The sequence below is a fragment of the Saccopteryx leptura genome, chromosome 11 (genome assembly GCF_036850995.1).
Source record: "Saccopteryx leptura isolate mSacLep1 chromosome 11, mSacLep1_pri_phased_curated, whole genome shotgun sequence".
In the NCBI taxonomy this organism is placed as follows: domain Eukaryota; kingdom Metazoa; phylum Chordata; class Mammalia; order Chiroptera; family Emballonuridae; genus Saccopteryx; species Saccopteryx leptura.
The window spans coordinates 19,941,842-19,961,470 of NC_089513.1; the positions used below are offsets into that span (position 1 = coordinate 19,941,842).

Here is a 19,629-nt window from a genome sequence, read left to right on the forward strand (position 1 = left end):
CCAAGATTGCGAGTTCAATCCCCAATCAGGGCACATACAAGAATCAACCAGTGAATACATGAATAAGTGGAGCAAGAAGTCAGTGTGTCTCTCTCCCTGCCCCTCTCTAAAATCAATAGGAAAAAAAAAACCCTTCTGTGTTAAGTGAGATACAGTCCATGTGACTTTTATTAATTATATCAATATGTATTCAAAAGGGTGTATGCATTTCCAACTTTTTAGTGGATGTTTGTATAAAATGAACATATTTACTGAAATTAAAGCTAACCAAAATGTCAGGAGCACAGTCCTTGCATTAAACTTCTGGGGCACAGTAGAAATAGAAATAAAGTTCTACCACCAGTTTTGCTTTCCATTTTTACTTTTCCTTCTGTTCCTCTCTCTCCCTTCCTTTATTCCTGCTCACAACTCATTTTATATATATATCCTGTGTACAGTTGACCATTGAATAACATGGGCTTGAATCGTACAGGTCCACTTGTACGTGGACTTTTTTCAAAAAATACCTGTATTAATTTTTCTCCACAGTTGGGAGTCTGGGATACAGAGAACTGACTGTGTGCACTGATCTAATATCTAGGAGGGAGGGTGGGACCTAGAACCACTAACCTGTGGATACCGAGGAACACCTTAAGTTTTGGGGGATCAAAAAGTTACTGTATTTTCCGCTTCATAAGACACACCTTTTCCCCAAAAAAAGTGGAGGGGAAAATGCCCATGCATCTTATGAAGCGAAAAATATGATATTTTATTAAATATTTTAACACACCGTTTGGTTCAGAATATTTTTTTTCTTATTTTCCTCCTTAAAACCCTACATATATCTTATGGTCAGGTGCATCTTATGGAGCGAAAAATACGGTACAGGTGAAGCCCTGGCCAGATAGTTAAGCTGGTTAGAGTGTTGTCCTGATAGCTAAGGTTGCAGGTTCAATCCCCAGTCAAAGCACATACAAGAATCAACCAATGAATGCATAAATAAGTGGAACTACAAATCTACAAATCAGTGTTTCTCTTTCTCCTCTAAAAACTCAATTAGAAAATAGAGCAGATCTGGATAGAACAAGGTTTTTGACTGTGGGGGTGGGTGCCCCAAACTCCTGTTTTGTTCAAAGGTCATCTGTACTTAGAAAATAGCCTCTTTTAATTGAAACTGTTTTGATGGAGGTAACTATGTTGTCGGCCCCTGAGAAAGTGAAAGTGGGATATTGAGTGGCAAGATCAAGGTCAGGAATTGAAAGGTCTCTAAATCTTGTTCTATTCAGTTCTGCTTTAACCATTTAAAGCACCTTGGACAAATCACTTAATGTCTCTGGTTTGACTAGATAATCTCTGAAGTTTTTTTATTTTATAATTCCATAAACTTCTACTCAAATGGCACTTGAAAAATATTTGAGACTGATTTGATGACATCTTAGGTATAGGCTCAAAGAATCAAACTAAGTTACACCTTAGCCACTTAGGCTGTTTGCAGTTATAGCAGGATGTATCAGTTTTATATACCAAGTTTTATTTAGTATGAGTATTGGTGGAGGCCCTGATTAATTGAAAATATGCTATTGATTTCAAATCTATCAGAAGTGATAGTTGTTATTTGTTTTCAGAGAGCCAAGCCTCCCAAAGGCCAGAGGACTGAGCACCATCTGGAAAGAATCCAACGCAGCTCTCAGAAGCATCATGCTGTTTCTGATACAATTGAGTCACTAGAGCGGGATCGCTTGAAAGTTGACTGGTATCAGCACAGTGACCGCAAATTTGTTTATAGTCTTGTGAAAGCAAGAACCAAGGATGCCATGCAAGGGTTCATCATCAACACTGAAGAAAGACGAAATAGGTAAAGCTCACCAACCCGATGGCCCAGACGATGACATAGACCTAAAACCACAACTGGAGATGAACCAGTCAAAAACATGAAGTGAATTTATAGTGGAATCAGGGCCGAGATATTCATATTCCTGCCAAATCAACTATTGCTTGTTGATTATAACCTACATTATCATGATAGCAAAGAATAACTTTTATATTTTGCTGCTTTAATTACAATCTACTCATTGTTTCTTTTGTTGAAGATATGCATTACCCATCTCATCTGTATGTGCACAAATAAAATATGGCACAGATCAATCTCTTAATTGCTTTAAATGGCAACTAGTATTATTTTATGGAAGACAGCAATGATCTTTTTCTTCTTGCAAAATTTATGATTAAACGTGTACTTCTGGGCCCTGGCCCGGTGGCTCAGTGGATAAAACATGGTCCTAGTGTAGCGAGGTTGCAGGTTTGATCCCTGCTCATGGCACATACAAGAAGCAATGAGTGCACAACTAAATGGACCTGCTAAGTGGAACGAGTTGCTGCTTTTATCTCTCTCCCTTTTCCTCTCTTTCTCTCTCTCTCTTTTCCTCTCTCAAATCAGTGGGGGGCGGGGGGAACATGCTTCTGAAATCAAATTTAACAAAATAAAAATTAGTAAAATGGTGCATGTGGCATCAACGTTTTGTTAATTTTTTTTGGTCATTTTTGTTTCAGGCTCCGTGAACTTTTAGCAGCAGAAGAAAATGAGTATTTTACTGAAATGCAAATGAAAGAAGAAACAATTGAGGAGAAAACAAATAGAATGAAAGATAAAACCAGATTATTAAAGGAGAAGAAAGAAAAAGAGAGACAGGAGTTTGTGGCTGAAAAACGAGAGCAGCAATTCAGGTAATGATGTCAGAAACACACACACACACACACACACACACACAGAGAATATATTAAAAGAGATTTAGAATGCTAACTTGCCGTATAGTCTTAACAGGGTATACAGGCAGTAGTTATACCTTTAGGTCTTGGTAACTATATACACATCTCTGGATAATACAGACACTGAGGAGTTTTTTGTTTGTTTGTTTTGTTTTAGTTTTAAGAACGCTTAAGATTTATTCTCAACAAATTTCCAGTATATAATACAGTATTATTGGCTATAGCCACTATATAGTACAGGAGATCCTCAGAACTTACTCGTTTATCTTGTAACTGAAAGTTTATATTCTTTGACCAGCATCTCCCTATTTCCCTCACCCCCTGTCCCCTGGAAACCACCCTTCTATGCTCTGTTTCTATTTATTTAACTTTCATTTATTTTTTTCAGATTCCATATATAAGTGAGATTATACAGTATTTGTCTTTGTCTGGTTTATTTCACTTAGTATAATGTCTTCCAGGTTTATTCATGTTGTCTCAAATGGCAGGAGTTCTTTTATATGCTGATCAATATTTCATTTACATGTATATGATATTCATATAAATGAACATAATATTCACTGTAGACATCTCATATATGGCTTTGTTGTGTTGAGCTACATTCCTTCTATACCTATTATGTTGAAAGCTTTTATAATGAATTTGTCACATGCTTTTTCTATATCTCTTGAGATGATCATATAATTTTAATATTTTATTCTTTAATATGGTTTTGATTTGCATATATTGAATCATCCTTGAATTATCTCTGGGATCAGAGAAAAATCCCACTTGATCGTGGTGTATATGATCTTTTTTTATATAAATTAATTTTTTTTTAATGGGGTGACATCAATAAATCAGGGTATATATATTCAAAGAAAACATGTCCAGGTTATCTTGTCATTCAATTCTGTTGCATACCCATCACCCAAAGAGAGATTGTCCTCCGTCACCTTCTATCTAGTTTTCTTTGTACCCCTCCCCCTCTCCCTCCTTCCCTCCCCCCGCCCCCTGTAACCACCACACTCTTGTCCATGTCTCTTAGTCTCATTTTTATGTCCCACCAATGTATGGAATCTTGCAGTTCTTGTTTTTTTCTGATTTACTTATTTCACTCTGTATAATGTTATCAAGATCCCACCATTTTGTTGTAAGTGATCCGATGTCATCATTTCTTATGGCTGAATAGTATACCATGGTGTATATGTGCCACATCTTCTTTATCTAGTCTTCTATTTTTTTTTTACAATGTTTAAAGCCTTTAAGCAAACTCTTGGCCAATACAGCAAGAATCCATAAAAGAGTAGTGTCCTTAACATGTTCACCAAGTCCAAGTTGGCCCCAACACCATGCCAAATCCCTGAAAAATGCAACCCAACTCCAGTTCAGTCTGTTAGGAGCTGTCACAAGGAGCAGGAGTCCAGGAAAAGTCCACCTCCAGGAAAACTCCGCATGGCACTGGAATTGTTGTCACAATTCTATACTTTGCAGCTCACGTCCAAGTCCCAATGACCGCTGCTTCTAGCTGGTAATGATTCAGGTAGACTGGAAAAGCCATCTGCAGCAAGTGTGGAGATGGAGCTTCTGTTCTCCTCTGCCTGGAGAGATGAGACCAGGTTGCTTTTCCCTGGAGCTCTGCGACTGTGGCTTGGTGTATGATCTTTTTAATGTGCTGTTAAATTCAGCTTGCTAGTACTTTATTGAGAATTTTTACATCTGTGTTCATCAGGGATATTGGCTTGTAATTCCCTTTTCTTATAGTGTCCATGTCTCGCTTTGGTGCTAGGGTAATGCTGGCCTTGTAAAGTGAGTCTGGAAGTGTTCTCTCTTATTCAATATTTTTGGAAGTGTTGGAGAAGGATTGGTATTATTATTGATGGGCATAACAGAAAACAAATGTCACTTAGACTGTAAGCTCATCAAGTATGAGTGGGGCACTGTCACTCTAGATCAGGAACAGAATAGGCCAAGATTCAGTAATATGTAAACTCTGGGTCTAAAGTGTGGTAGAATACAGAAGGAATACAAGCGTTCATTTTTACAGCACACGAAATCTGACTAAGTGAGAAATCCAAAGGTCAACAGATGTGGGAAGGAAGCAAAACTAAGCATGTGGAGGCATAAAGACGTGGTTCAGAGACAAAGCTTTTTCCAACTCTTCTCTCTGTGACATGATTTGCTATTAATCATATACACTGCCCTAAATCTTCCTAGTAGAGGCCCAGAGGAGAAGCAAGCTAGTGCAGCGAGTAGTGCATATAAATTGCAGATATGGCTGCTAACAGAGTAAATTAAACTGCTGAAACTAGGAGGAATGAGATGTTTCAGGGTGTGGGGTGCTGCTGAAGCAGGGCAGTGAAAAGAGCCAGCTTGCGGTAATGCAGGTGAGCAGGAGGGGCGTGCCTCTCCTCCTCTTACAGCTGAGTACTGCCAGTTCCACCAATAGGAATTTTACTAGGCTTTCAAGCTTGTAGCAAACAAGACAGGATTAGACTTGGATATTCTGACCTTCTTGAAGTTTAGCCTCACCTCTTGTCCTCGGTAGGACGCAGACACTCCGTACTGACTGCTGCATGGGAAGATGCTGTGGGAGGGACAAAGGGGACACTAGCAAGTGAATTTCAATGGGCCGTGCATACATTTCGCTCCTGCCTGGTGATGTTGATGCTCACGTGCCATCTGCATATCATCCGTCCTCGTTGGTGAAACGTCTCTCCATGTCTTCTGCCCATTTTCTAATTGCACTAGCTTTAGGTTTTGAGAGTTCTTTATTTATTCTGGATATGAATCCTTTGTGTGGGATATGTGATTTGGAAGTATGTTTTTCTCAGTCTGTAGCTTGTGTTTTATTCTCTTAACACAGTAGGCCACAGAGAAAAAAATGTAATTTTGAGGAAATCCAATTTACCAATATTATTTTAATGAAGCATGCTTTTGGTATATGGTGTTTTTCTTGTTAAGTGTCCTATATTTATACACAGTTAAGTGATTGAACCCCAGATTAAGGTAGACAATTTTTGGCTTTGTTTTGTTTTGGGGTGTTTTCGTTAAACGAATACTCTAGGATGCATGGTCAGAGGACGTGGGGGTAGTCTTGTCTCTTGTCAGTTACTGGCAGAGGTAACTGAATGCAGTACCAAGGGACCTGAGAGCCGGGCTAGCTTGCCCAGTGTTCAGCCCAGCTCCACCACACATAAAATGTGGGAACTTGCCTGTGATGCTTAACTGCCCTGTGCCTCCTTTCTCTCATCTGTAAGCTGGGGATGATGATAATGGTGAAAATAAACTTGCGATAATGTTCATTGCAACATTGGTTGTTATGAAGATTATAAGAGTCCATATGGCCTGACCTGTGATGGTGCAGTGGATAAAGTGTCGACCTGGGATGCTGAGATTGCTGGTTTGATACCTTGGGCTTGCCTGGTCAAGGCACATATGGGAGCTGATGCTTCCTGCTCCTCCACCCTTCTCTCTCTCTTTCTTCTCTCTCTAAAAATGAATAAATAAAATCTAAAACCAAAAACAATAGTCACTACAATGTTATAATAAAAGTCGGAATTAACCTATTTGTTCAGATAAGGAAATGTTTCAATAAACTGTGATATCTTTAGGCTCCAGTCTTACACACCTTACTAAACTAATAAAGTTTTGAAGTTAGGAATTATTTTTAAGCATATTTCATGCGGAAACCTTTCTGATATCATGTTAGGTAGAAAATTAAGGTTCAAGGAGATATTGATATAGATATATAGTTATACAGAATGACCCCAATTCTAGTAAAAATGCACATACGCAAGATTGGAAAGAAATACACTAACATGCTAATAGCAGCTATTTCTTGGATAGTTGGATTAAGTATTTTTAGTGTCTTCATACTTTTCTGTATTTTCTCGTTTTCTGCAATGAGCATGTATTAGTTTTATAATTAGAAAGAAGGAGATTATTTTTAAAAGCAAAAGTATCAGAAGCCATACTTGTTATTCTTAGGCTTTAGATCTTTATTATTTATTTATTTTAAAACTTTAAAAAATTTGGCCCTGGCCGGTTGGCTCAGTGGTGTAGCATCGGCCTGGCGTGCGGGGGACCCGGGTTCGATTCCCGGCCAGGGCACATAGGAGAAGCGCCCATTTGCTTCTCCACCCCCCCCCCTCCTTCCTTTCTGTCTCTCTCTTCCCCTCCCGCAGCCAAGGCTCCATTGGAGCAAAGATGGCCCGGGCGCTGGGGATGGCTCCTTGGCCTCTGCCCCAGGTGCTAGAGTGGCTCTGGTCGCAAAAGAGCAACACCCTGGAGGGGCAGAGCATCGCCCCCTGGTGGGCAGATCATCGCCCCTGGTGGGCGTGCAGGGTGGATCCCGGTTGGGTGCATGCGGGAGTCTGACTGTCTCTCCCTGTTTCCAGCTTCAGAAAAATACAAAAAATAAAAAAATAAAAAATAAATAAATAAAAAAAACTTAAAAAATTTTTATCCTTCAATTACAGTATACATTCAATATTATTTTGTATTAGTTACAGGTGTATAGCATAGTGGTTAGACAGTCACATACTTTACAAAGTGACCCCCCCTGATATTTGAAGTTCCACCTGGCACCTTACAGAGTTATTATAATATTATTGACTATATTCCCTGTGCTATACTTTATATCCCTGTGACTATTTTGTAACTACCAATTTTTACTTCTTAATCTCTTCACCATTCTTACCCAGTCCTCCAGTCCCCTCCCCCAAATCTGGCAACACTAAGTCTGTTCTCTGTGTCTGTAAGTCTGTTTCAATTTGTTTGTTCATTCATTTTGTTCATTAGAGTCCACATAGAAGTGAAATCATGTGTCTTTCTCTATCTGACTTACTTTACTTAGCATATTATCCTCAAAGTCCATCTATGCTGTTACAAATGGTAAGATTTAATTCTTTTTTATGGCAGGGTAATAGTTTATTGTATATACTAACAACAACTTTTAATCCACTCATCTGTTGATGGAAACTTGGGTTGCTTCTATATCTAGGCTACTGTAAATAATGCTGAAGTGAACATAGGGGTGCATATATTCTTTTGAATTAGTGTTTTGGGTTTTGGGGGATATATATTCAGAATTGGAATCACTTGGTCATAAGACAATGTCATTTTTTAATTTTTTGAGGAAACTTTACACTGTTTTCCACAGTGGCTGTACCAATCAGCAGTCCCACCAACAGTTCACAGGGGTTCTCTTTTTTCCACATTCTTATCAGCACTTGTTGTTTGTTGATTTATTGATGATAGCCATTCTTACAGGGATGAAGTGGTAACTCATTGTGGTTTTAGATTTTTATTAATTGAGTAACTTCCCTAGATTATGAATCATAGGATTGGGAAGGACCTTCATAAGTTATTACGGTCAATTTTGATAAAATTTCACTGATGAATTTTAGACAAATTAATTAATTTTTTTAATGTTAAAGTGGGTCTTTTTTGGGGGGGATAACCTGGTAATTTCAGTGTCTGTTATCTTTTTGAGCCTTTCACAGAATGTGGGTAACTGCTGGATATCATTTATGTTGCTAACAAGCATGACTATATATCAATTAAACCAACAGTTATTTATTGGCATTGGGTAGGTAGCATGGGGCATACATTTCTGAAATATTCAATATATTCCTGAGTCCTAGCACTCAAAGTGATTCCAGTTTAGTGGGGGAAGTGAGACAAATCTTCCCCAAATGGTGAACAGTACTCAACGATACTTGACAAACGTCACTTGTGAGGTGTGGACCACTCTTGTGATGAGAGTTTACATTTCCTTCTTTCTTTCGGTCCTAGCATTGAAATTTTCATCAAAAGTTCTATGCTGAACCCATTCTCAAACTTCAGCTTCTTGGTGCGGAGTTTAATTTAGCAACCAGGCAGACTGGGTGTTTATAAATATTGCCTTCAATCAGAGGGTCTCCCCAACGTGGCTGTGTGCTGGCAGCTCCGGAGGCGCTCTGAAAAAACGCAACGCCTGTGTTCTGCCCCAGGTGCCCTGATCCACTGCTCTGGGCTGGGAGTAGGGGAGGAAAGAGGTGGGGAATCGGCTTTTAAAAATATCCCTCAGTAATTCTAAAGTGTAGATGTTGTTGAATATCACAGGGTTCAATGAAGAACTTTTGAAGAAATTTGAATTACCAAGACTGAAAGAAACAATGAAGTCTAAACACAGAGAGAGCATTTCTTCTTGAATGACGACACAGCCTGGCTCTGAACCGGCAGCCCTGGCAGAGAGCCCTTCAGTGCACATTGCCCCGCCGGGAGTCCAGGGCGCGTGGTGGTGGTGGTGGGGGGGGGGGGCTTGCCGTGATCTGCTGACTCTACCTCAGCTCTTCCCTTGGGTGAGCATGTAGGGTCTCTTCCTACAAAGCCTCATCCACTTGCAATATTGCAGCCATTCGAGTTACCGTTTATTGAGCTCTTATTATTTACCAGGCATTTACATCTTTGATCCTTACCAGGACCTTAAAAAACAGATATTTTACAGATTGAAAAAACAAACCAACACACCAAGCTCAGATAGGTCAAGTTTTTGATCCAAGGTCACACAGGAGACGTCAAAACTAGGAGTCAGAGCCTGCCCTGTGGGGCCCAGTGCCTGCGGCTTGTCCGTGACGTCATCATGCCGCCTCCCTGCTGTTCTTTCCTGTTTTCTCTGCTCAGGGGCCTTCATCCCGTCTTCTATTTTTCTTCTTCAATATCTGACTGTACAGAGCATGCCCAACAGAGCAGTGGCTCATGAAAGACTTGGTTGTGTCTTTTTAAAATTCTCCTTTCAGGGAACACTGTGAGGCGCTCCGGACTGAACTGTCCTGTATCCACCAGAAGAAGGTGTACGAGGAGCGGAAAGCACAGATTGCGTTTAATGAGGAGCTGAGGAGGCAGAAACTGGCGGAGGAGCAGATGTTCTCGAAGCTCTGGGAGGAAGACAGGTTAGCCAAAGAAAGGCGAGAGGCGGAAGAGGCGAGGAGGCGGAAGGAGCGAGTGGAGAACACGCGCCTGGGGCTGGACGCCCAGCTCACCGGGATCGAGGCGCAAAGGCAGGCGGCGCAGCAGCTAAAGGAAGAGGAGGCGCGCCTTGTGGTGGGTGGGCCTTTTACAATGCTTGTCATGGGGTCATCAGCTCATGGGAGAGGACATAGGGTGCCAGCCTGTGAATGGGCAGTCTGCCTAACGGCCTGGGCTGGTTCACAGGGCAACAGGGTCCGAGCCTTGGATTCCAAGGCCCAGCTACCAGTGTCATCCCTCTGCATAGGGCAACTTTCTTCCCTACCGTGACTCAATTTCTTTATCTGAAAAAGAAGGCAAAAGACATCTATCTGCCTTCTTTGGGATGATAAAATGGGGTAATCATTAGCTACAGAGGGCTGGTGACAGTTTGGCAATATGCCCTGTTCTTTAATATGTAAATTGACAGTTTCCAAACCCTGTGAAGAAGTGCTATACAATAGCTACTGTGACCCTCGGCCACCAGCATCAGTAATTTTGTTCCAACAAGATTGCTGCCCCTGCTGCAGTGACTTTCAACCAGTGTGCCACAGAGTTTTTAAAATGTGCAGTACCTGGCCCTGGCCAGTTGGCTCAGTGGTAGACCATCGGCCTGGCGTGGGGACCCGGGTTCGATTCCCGGCCAGGGCACATAGGAGAAGCGCCCATTTGCTTCTCCACCCCCCCCCCCTCCTTCCTCTCTGTCTCTCTCTTCCCCTCCCGCAGCCAAGGCTCCATTGGAGCAAAGATGGCCCAGGCACTGGGGATGGCTCCTTGGCCTCTGCCCCAGGCGCTAGAGTGGCTCTGGTCGCAGCAAAGCGATGCCCCGGAGGGGCAGAGCGTCGCCCCCTGGTGGGCAGAGCGTCGCCCCTGGTGGGCGTGCCGGGTGGATCCCGGTCGGGCGCATGCGGGAGTCTGTCTGACTGTCTCTCCCCGTTTCCAGCTTCAGAAAGATAAAAAAAAAAAAAAAAAAAATGTGCAGTACCTGACAATTTAGTCAAGGGCATTGACCGCTTTTTCCTTAGATTGTCAAATAAAAAAATGACAACAGCCAACACAACGATAGCCATCCAGTGTGAATGAATCAAAATTATACCTATTATTTTTCTGTGAGATCAGCAAAAAATATATTTTTTGGAGTGTCGCAGAATTTTAGTAATTAGTTTATGTGTGCCGTGAGACGACAAAGGTTGGAAATCGCTGCCCTACTGTATAGAAATTAGTGTCATTGAACATGTATGAAAGCACTTGATAAAAGTAGCAATTTTATATGTACATACAGCTTTCAGCAACTGATACTTTATTACCACTAAATTTAATAAAAAGGTATTTCCCCAGGAAATCCCAAGTATTGAAATATGGAACCATAAAAAACATCAAAGGTACGGTATTTCAGAGCCCTAGAAGTCTCTTCTGGGTTGGAGACTGTTTTCTTTTGAAGCATTTAGTAGAAGATGTCAAAATATTTTAGCTTCTCTGAGAAAATGAAAATGACCCTTACAATTCAGTGGATTTAGTGCTCAGGGCATTAATGAAAAAGTCTAGTATATATTACTCCTCTCCTGCAAACCAGCAATCACAGCTGTTGTGAATCTCAGTTAAATCAAGTCAATTTGGGATTTGTATCCCATCCTCATTATTGCTGCGTCCTCTCCTGTCCTGGCTGGGCAAGTGCTCATCCCTTCCAGAGAGTTCAGCTGCCTCTGGTAGGAGGACTAATGCGTCCATTAAACCGTACCCAAATTTTCTACCAAACCCACAGTGCCCAACAGCATTAGTGCCCTAGTTACAACCACTTGCCTGGCCAGGCAATCAAACCAGTCAGGAGAGTGAGAAAGCTAAGAAATTGAGAGGTATGGGGGAATATCTTTTAAAGAACAAAATGCTTAAAATTTAGTTTTGTGTATTTAGCTGACGTGCACATTTCCATTTTTGGATGCTTATTGCTGTCTAATAATGTACCCACACATCTAAGTGTGCGTAGAAGAGCAAAGTCTAGAAGGCCAGTACACTGAAATGTAGAGAGCAGTGCTGAATGATGGTTTGAAGGTGCTTTCTCTTTACACTTTTCTGCATTTTGAATTTGACAACTACTTATTAATAATTACACACACAGCAATCTCATGAGGCCTTACTGCTGACTCAGCAATGACAAGGTGAGTTTTATTTCTTATAGTCCCTCTACATCCACGTGTGTATATTTCCAAGAAACCCTTTATTCTCATCTCCTAAGCAAAATGCATTGATTGGTTTTGTCCAACTGTACCGAGACATCTTCATTATTGTTCTGCCTTAGGAAAATGAGAAAGCTCAGGTAAAACTTGAGAATGAGCAGGATAAGCTAAAGAAACAGAAGGCAAAACAGGAACTTAGGACCACTTTGCAAAAAGCCTTCCAAGAGAAGACAGAACGTATTCGGCAGGAATCTAGTGAGGAGCAGGACTTGGACATGAAGCTCGTGCAAATGGCCCAGCAAGACTTACAGGAAGAGGCAGATAAGAAGAAGCAGCAAAGAGTAAGACATTTCTTCAGTGCCTAAAGTATGCCGGATGGGGTTCCTGGTTGAGCCTTCCATCCCACAGGAGCCAGTCACACGTAGAATGAAGTGTGACAGGTCAACCCTCAGTGTGGCATCAGCATCTTCTGGGAGAACATTCAAAATCATAAGCTCCAGAATCAGAATCTAAAAACCCAGGCCCCGGCCTGACCAGGCGGTGGCGCAGAGGATAGAGCATCGGACTGGGATGCGGAAGGACCCAGGTTCGAGACCCCGAGGTCGCCAGCTTGAGTGCAGGCTCATCTGGTTTGAGCAAGGCTCACCAGCTTGAGCCCAAGGTCACTGGCTCAAGCAAGGGGTTACTCGGTCTGTTGAAGGCCCATGGTCAAGGCACATATGAGAAAGCAATCAATGAACAACTAAGGTGTTGCAATGAAAAACTAATGATTGATGCTTCTCATCTCTCCATTCCTGTCTATCTATCCCTCTCTCTGACTCTCTCTCTCTCTCTGTCTCTGTAAAAACAAACAAACAAACAAAACCCCAGGTCCCGGCCATTGGTCTGTCTTCCTTGTAGAAATTTGAAGTCTATTATATAGACTTACTTTCTTTTTTCTTTCTTTCATTGTTTTAGAGAGAGAGCAAGCGATTGAGTAGAGGAAGGAGAGAGAATGAAAAGCCTTAATTTATAGTTGCTTCACTTTAGTTGTTCATCGATTGCTTCTTGTATGTGCCTGGACCGGGGGCCTCAAGCCAAGCCATTGACCTTGGACTCAAGCTAGTGACCTTGGGCTCAAGCTAGTGACCATGCTGAAGCTGGCAATCTTGGGGTTTCGAACCGGGGACTTCAACATTCTGGGTCAATTCTATCCACTGCACCACCGCTGGTCAGGCTTGTATAGACTTTTTAAAGAAGTTTATTCAAGTCATTTGCCCAATTTTATTTTTATAGAAAAATCTAGATTTACTTGTTAAGCTATTACAAAGACAAAACAATTATCATTTGAAGTACTTTGAGTAATTCATACCAATTTTATGAGTTCTGCCACAGAAACGGAACCAAGAGGCTAGAAATGAAAGGATGTAACCGAGAGACTAGAACAGAACAGTCTGATGGAAGGAGCAAAAGCTAGTCAGAAGTACTATTGTTAGTATTTGTGGCTGGAATATTTCCAAAGAGGCACCCCACAAATGCCTGAATGAATTAATCTGGGTCCCAAATTAGTAAAAAGATCTTTATCCCTGTGGAGTATGAGCACAGGCCAGGATTCCGCTGAGATTTTTGTCTTTCTTTTTAAGAGTAAGGTATCCTTAGGCCCTAAAGGGATGTTGTCTTAGACTCAGCCTTTCTCGCATCCAGTCTACCAGCACCTTCAGTGCCTGTACATCTCACCACATGGCCCTGCGAGGTTACAGAAGATGCGAACATTGAAGGCAGGACTTAAAGGTCATAGTTACCACCACTTCTGGTGGTGACAATTTGTTGTCTCAGTATAGTCTGTCTCAAGAAAGAACTGGTTCAGGCAAGTTTTGAAGAAGGAAAAATATTTTTTATCAACACCCACTCCACAGTGGAAAAGGCACCAAGTTCTCTCCTACAATTATGAGCAGAATCCCAAAGCAGCATAAAATCATTTTCAGGGATCCACATCTGCATTCTCAAACTGTCCGGCAATGGTGGGTTCAGGTCTACCACTATCCCATTTTCATAGCCTCTTATTGAATCTTCTGTCTGGCCTCTATCCGTGTTCTACTGGCTGCTCACAGACTGAGAAAACATTCCTTCTGCTCTCTCTGAGGTGGCCTGGCCTTTGGTCGTCAAATGGGATCATTCTTCTTCAGAGGGGTAAGATGTAGGGATGTCCCCCTGCCTTGGTCCATGTTTCTACATCATATTCTTCTCCCTTGTAACCACCCTCGGGATCTGGATGCAAAGCTGGGCATTCACGTATTGCAGTGAACATTGCCTCCAAGGTTGATTTATCACCAGGCACAAATCTCAATGTAGTAACAGATTCAACAGTATCACTGTCTTTCTCTTCTTCATCAGCATCAAATTCTTTTGATTCTTTTCTAAATTTGGTATTCATTGTAACATTACAGATGCTCTTGTGGATAGGTGTTTAGGTCCCTGGGCACTGCATGCCAACTGATGATGGGGTATTCCAGTGAGAATCCCAACCCAGAGCCGTCTCACCAGGCCAGGGGGTTTTTGGCAATGTGGAGTGCTGGCACAAGTCCCTTTCTCGGTGTCTGGCTGCTGCTGCCAGAGCCCCTCGGCTGACCAGGATGGTGGGCAACTTCTGAGTAAACTCACTTCAGTAGCAGGGGCCGAAACACAGAGAGGGACCATTTGCCCAATTTTTAATTGGGTTATTTGTCTTTTATTCAGTTGTAAGAGTTCTTTATGTGTTCTGCAAATTCCCTTAAGTAAGCGGTTTGTAAATATTTTCTCATTCCGTGGGTTGCCTTTTCACTTTGTTAATGGTGATCTTGGAAGTACAGAAGTTTTTAATTTCATAAAGTTCAATTTATATTTTCTTTGTTGCTTTTGCTTCTGGTGTCACCTCTAAAAACTCTTTCTAACCTACAGTCACAAAGCTGCGGTCCTGTGTTTTCTTGTAAGTTATATAGTATTAGCTTTTACATTTAGGCCTTTGGTCTATTTTGAGTTAAAGCCTGCATACGGTGTGAGGTAGAGGTCCAGCTTCATTCTTTTTTTGCATGTGGATATCCAGTTGTCCCAGCACCATTTGTTGAAGAGACTTCTCTTCCTCTGTTGAATTATCTTGGTGCCCTTGTCACAAATCAATTGATAGGAAATGTGTGGGTTTATTTCTGGACTTTTGGTTCTAGTCCATTAATCTATATGTCCATACTTGTGCTGTATCACATGTTTATATGTCTTGATCAGTGTAGCATTGTGGTAAGGTTGAAATCAGGAAATGTGAATCCTCCAATTTTTTTTTCAAATTGTTTTGACTATTCTGGCTCCCTCCCATTTTCATATGAATTTAGGTTCAGTTTATTGATTTCTGTAAAGAAGACAATTGGGATTTTGATAAGGATTATTTTTAATCTCTAGACCAATTTAAGGACAGTTCCCATTTTAACATTATTGTGATAAAGAGGATATGTGATAAAGGATGTCTTTTCATTTCTTTAGGTCTTCTTTAATTTATTTCAATAATATTTCTCAGTTTTAGGAGTATAAGTTTTGCCCTTCTCTTGTTAAATTTATTCCTAAGGAAGAACGAGACAATGTACAAGCCATTCTGATAGTAGAACTCTACCCTTCAACCCCTCAGATCTATGCTATTCTCAAAAGAGATCAGACCAGAAGTGGGATGGACTAGCACAGATATAGACTATGAAAGATGGAGAAGCCAGCTGAAATGTCTTTGTTATAAAGCCCAGGTCACAACTTTAGCTGCACATTAAAATAACCCGGGGAACTTAAAGCTATCCATTAGATAGGACCCTGCAGGTGAGACTCAGCCCTTAGGACTTTGTAAAGTTCTCAAGGTGATTCCAAAGTGTAGCTGAGATTGAGAATTACTGTCATGAAGTATCTGGTGACTGACTCATCTTCTAGTCAGAGACAGTGCTGTGCTAGTAGTAGGTTAAGAATTCATCTACTGGCCCTGGCCGGTTGGCTCAGCGGTAGAGCGTCGGCCTGGTGTGCGGGGGACCCGGGTTCGATTCCCGGCCAGGGCACATAGGAGAAGCGCCCATCTGCTTCTCCACCCCCCCTCCTTCCTCTCTGTCTCTCTCTTCCCCTCCTGCAGCCAAGGCTCCATTGTAGCAAGGATGGCCCGGGCGCTGGGGATGGCTCCTTGGCCTCTGTCCCAGGCGCTAGAGTGGCTCTGGTCACAGCAGAGCGACCCCCCGGAGGGGCAGAGCATCGCCCCCTGGTGGGCAGATCGTCGCCCCTGGTGGATGTGCCGGGTGGATCCCGGTCGGGCACATGCGGGAGTCTATCTGACTGTCTCTCCCCGTTTCCAGCTTCAGAAAAATACAAAAAAAAAAAAAAAAAAAAGAATTCATCTACTTAAATGAAAATGAAGTTGTATAATTGCAATTATTTGGGAACTGCTTTGAGAAACAGTGTGGCATAGTGTTTGAATTATCTTATTCAACAATGTGTTTATTTTCTTTTTATTTACCACAAATTATTAGTAAAGCTGTGTAAACCGCCATTCTTTCTAGGCTCCACATAGGTATGAGTCTATTGTTAATTGCTTTTACCTAGAATATAGTAAGCTTTTCTAATTTATAGGCTCAAATTGGTTGTCATTTTTTTCTCTTAGAAAAAATTCCTCAATAATATCTGATTATTGCTTCTTGAGTGCCGTCAGAGAAATGGTGGCGTGAGAGATACTCTTAATTATTGCTTCTTTTCTTCAATTATATCTTCTGCAGAGAGATAGACTCCCACATGCACCCAACTGGGATCCACCCACATGCCCACTAGGGGGCGGTGCTCTGCCCATCTGGGGCATGGCTCCGTTGCAACCGGAGCCATTCTAGCACCTGAGATGGAGGCCATGGAGCCATCTCCAGTACCCCGGCCAACTTTTGCTCCAATAAAGCCTTGGCTGCAGGAAGGGAAGAGAGAGATACAGAGAAAGGATGGGGGGGGGAAGGGTGGAGAAGCAGATGGGTGCTTCTCCTGTGTGCTCTGGCTGGGAATTGAACCCAGGACTTCCACATGCTGGGTCAATGCTTTACTGCTGAGCCAACCGGCCAGGGCCTAGCCTGTAATTCTTAGATTGGCTGCTGTTTTCTGTCTTTATCATCTTTGTAATTATTTTGACCTATTTTGTCCTTTTTCTTCTTCTGGGAATTTTCTAAATCTATCCTCTTTATCATAAATCCCTTTTTTCTTAGTGTCTATTTTATGCTTTACTGCTTCCAATGTAGACTTTAATTTTGTTGTTACAGTTTTAGTTTACTTCCATTTTTCTCTTCTGTGGCTTTGGCTCTGCTTTTCTGGAGATGATACCCTTTGGCATGTATTGAGGATGCCAAGTAGATTTCCAAAATTATTTCTTCTATGGTTCTTGTAGTAAATGATTTTCAGAAGTCTGCTAAATACATTATTCCTTTTCCCTTATTCTATAGCATTTACAACCCCGTGTTGATATGGCTGTTTTCCATTTAGTCCTCCTTTAACAGAGAGACCTATTCAGATCTAGTGTTTACCAATGAATGTGATATGTGGATTACCCTTGACCCCAAATTCTGTCAACTTGACAATCTAGTCTAATTCCTTTAATAAATCTGGATTTGGTTGGCAGATTGATGCATAGAGTTCTTAGTACAATTTTTGTGTCCACTGCACATTTGTTTAGTGATAAGCTAAGACAGGCTCTTCCCTCTTCACTCTTCTCTCGAGGTTCCTGGACACTAATCAGATGACGTATACGTGACAACAGACCTCAGGGTTCGTTGCTACAGGGCTCCTTGTTTCCCCTTCTGTTATCTCTGGCAATTTTAAATTTTCATTTGTGGAAATCATACCTCTTCAGATTCATTGCACCACCATTAATGTTTTGTCTTTCTGATTCCAATTTTGTTTGTTTATTTGTTTTTAATTCTGGGAATTATGCTTCAAAGTAGTTATAGAAAGAAAATTCTAACATAGAAGGAACTCATTTAGGAGGAGGATGTCTACCCACTTCAAGTTAAAACAGATCTTCCTTTTTTGGAGTCAGAATGAAGATAGCTTGGAAAGGCTGAAGAAGTGTCCTTTTCAGGATCAAATAGGCGTGACGTGGTGAAAACATTGATTATATTGTCAAACAATTCAATGCTTATAGTTAATGAGCAATTTTTGAATAATTTGTCATTATCTTGACACTAGTTATTGGTGCGTTATGAGTTTTTGGCTTTTCTGTTTTTATTGGAAGATTGAGAGAGGTTTCCTCCAACTATTAATACTTTCTAATGTTACATTCTTTTTTTAAGTTTATTTTTATTGTTTTTATTTCTCTTTTAAAAAACATTTTTATTGAATTTATTGGGGTGACCTTGGTCAACATTGTATTTTAAAACATTTCAAACAGATGCCAAGAATAGTACAAAGAACCTCCATGTGTCCCTTATGTCATGGCCATTCTTGTTTCATCTATACCCCTACTCAATCCCCCTGCCCCTAAATATTTTGAAGTAAATCCACAACATAATATTTCATCTATAAATGCTTCTTAGTCATTCTAAAACATTGAGATTGTAGCTCTACAACAGTGTTTTTAAATATCCTCAATGTCCAATGTCATTGGCATACCTAAAAGCTTTAACAACACATGGAATTTTTTTATGTTATGCAGGAAGATTTGATGCGAGAACAGAAGATATACCGTCAGTACCTGGCACGGCGGCGTGAGGAAGAAAATGCCCAGGAGAAAGAACTGGACAGACTGATGGAGGAAGAGAAGGCGAAGAAGTTGGCTGAGAAGGACAAGCAGCTGAAACTTGAAAAGGAGGCGAGGAAACAACTTGCAAATGAGGTCATGACTACAAGAAAACTTCAAGTCCAAGAAAAGTGTAAGGAAATGGTTTATAATTATATTTTAGTTGGACCTTAATTTAAATTAAGTAGCAAGCAAAATATTTATTGAGTAGGTATTATGTATGAAATACTATGAGGCATGTAAAAAATAATTAAGGCAGGATCCCCGCATTGCAGATTTTACCTAATTATGGCTACATAAAGTATAAATGTATGAAGAGTTTTCTATGCCAGCAGACTCTGAGCAGCCCCAGAGGAGAGGTTCTCAAGGTCAAAGGAAGAGCATGTCTTTTGAATGGTCCATGTGCCTAGTGGTTATAGAGGACAGTGAGAAGGCAGGGCAAAGACACCCGTCTCCCCCCTTCCTTTGATCTGTCCATCTTTTCTTTCTGCGGGTCTGTCCATATCTCCATCCCTGCGTACCTTTGCCTGGGTAGTTTTCTCTGCCTGTGATGCTTTTGATCATCAGAAATTCTGGACATACTTCAAGGCAGCTCAAATGTCTCCTCCCTTGAGAAGCCCTCTGTGTCACCCTATTCATAATAAATCCTCTCTCTGGGGCTCTCACTGTGTCTTGCTCGTGACTTAGCACCCCATTGTATTCCCTGGGCTTCAAACAGAGCTCGGTTATGAAAGGAAATCTTTGTAGAGAGGACGAACTGCCACTCAGATGTCCACCATTCACGTCCAGCCCAGTAGTGCCCTGGAGGCAGTGGACGGGCCGATTTACCGCTAGGGAGCCACCAGACCTCCCACTAGTTGTCTCTGCAAGAGAAAGCTCATCGTGGTTCCATTAATTCTCCACTCCAGATATTACAGCAGCAGTTGAAAATTAAGCCAGTGTTAGCTGGAGTTTTAGGAAAATGAAAACATATAAGCTAAAAAGATCTCTGAACTCACC

General features: G+C 41.4%; 1 protein-coding gene and 1 pseudogene across 2 annotated transcripts in view; one reads left to right on the forward strand and one right to left on the reverse strand.

Annotated features, from left to right (window-relative positions):
• Nucleotides 1-19,629, forward strand: part of CFAP53 (cilia and flagella associated protein 53) — a 28,664-nt gene that overhangs the window by 3,161 nt on the left and 5,874 nt on the right. For both annotated transcript variants that reach the window (XM_066353030.1, XM_066353031.1), the window contains exons 2-6: nt 1,605-1,834; nt 2,530-2,703; nt 9,510-9,813; nt 12,014-12,232; nt 18,547-18,763. In XM_066353030.1, coding sequence (XP_066209127.1) covers nt 1,605-1,834; nt 2,530-2,703; nt 9,510-9,813; nt 12,014-12,232; nt 18,547-18,763 — 1,144 coding nt within the window. The remainder of the gene's footprint in view (nt 1-1,604; nt 1,835-2,529; nt 2,704-9,509; nt 9,814-12,013; nt 12,233-18,546; nt 18,764-19,629) is intronic.
• LOC136383437 (methylosome subunit pICln pseudogene) lies at nt 13,852-14,567 on the reverse strand (annotated as a pseudogene).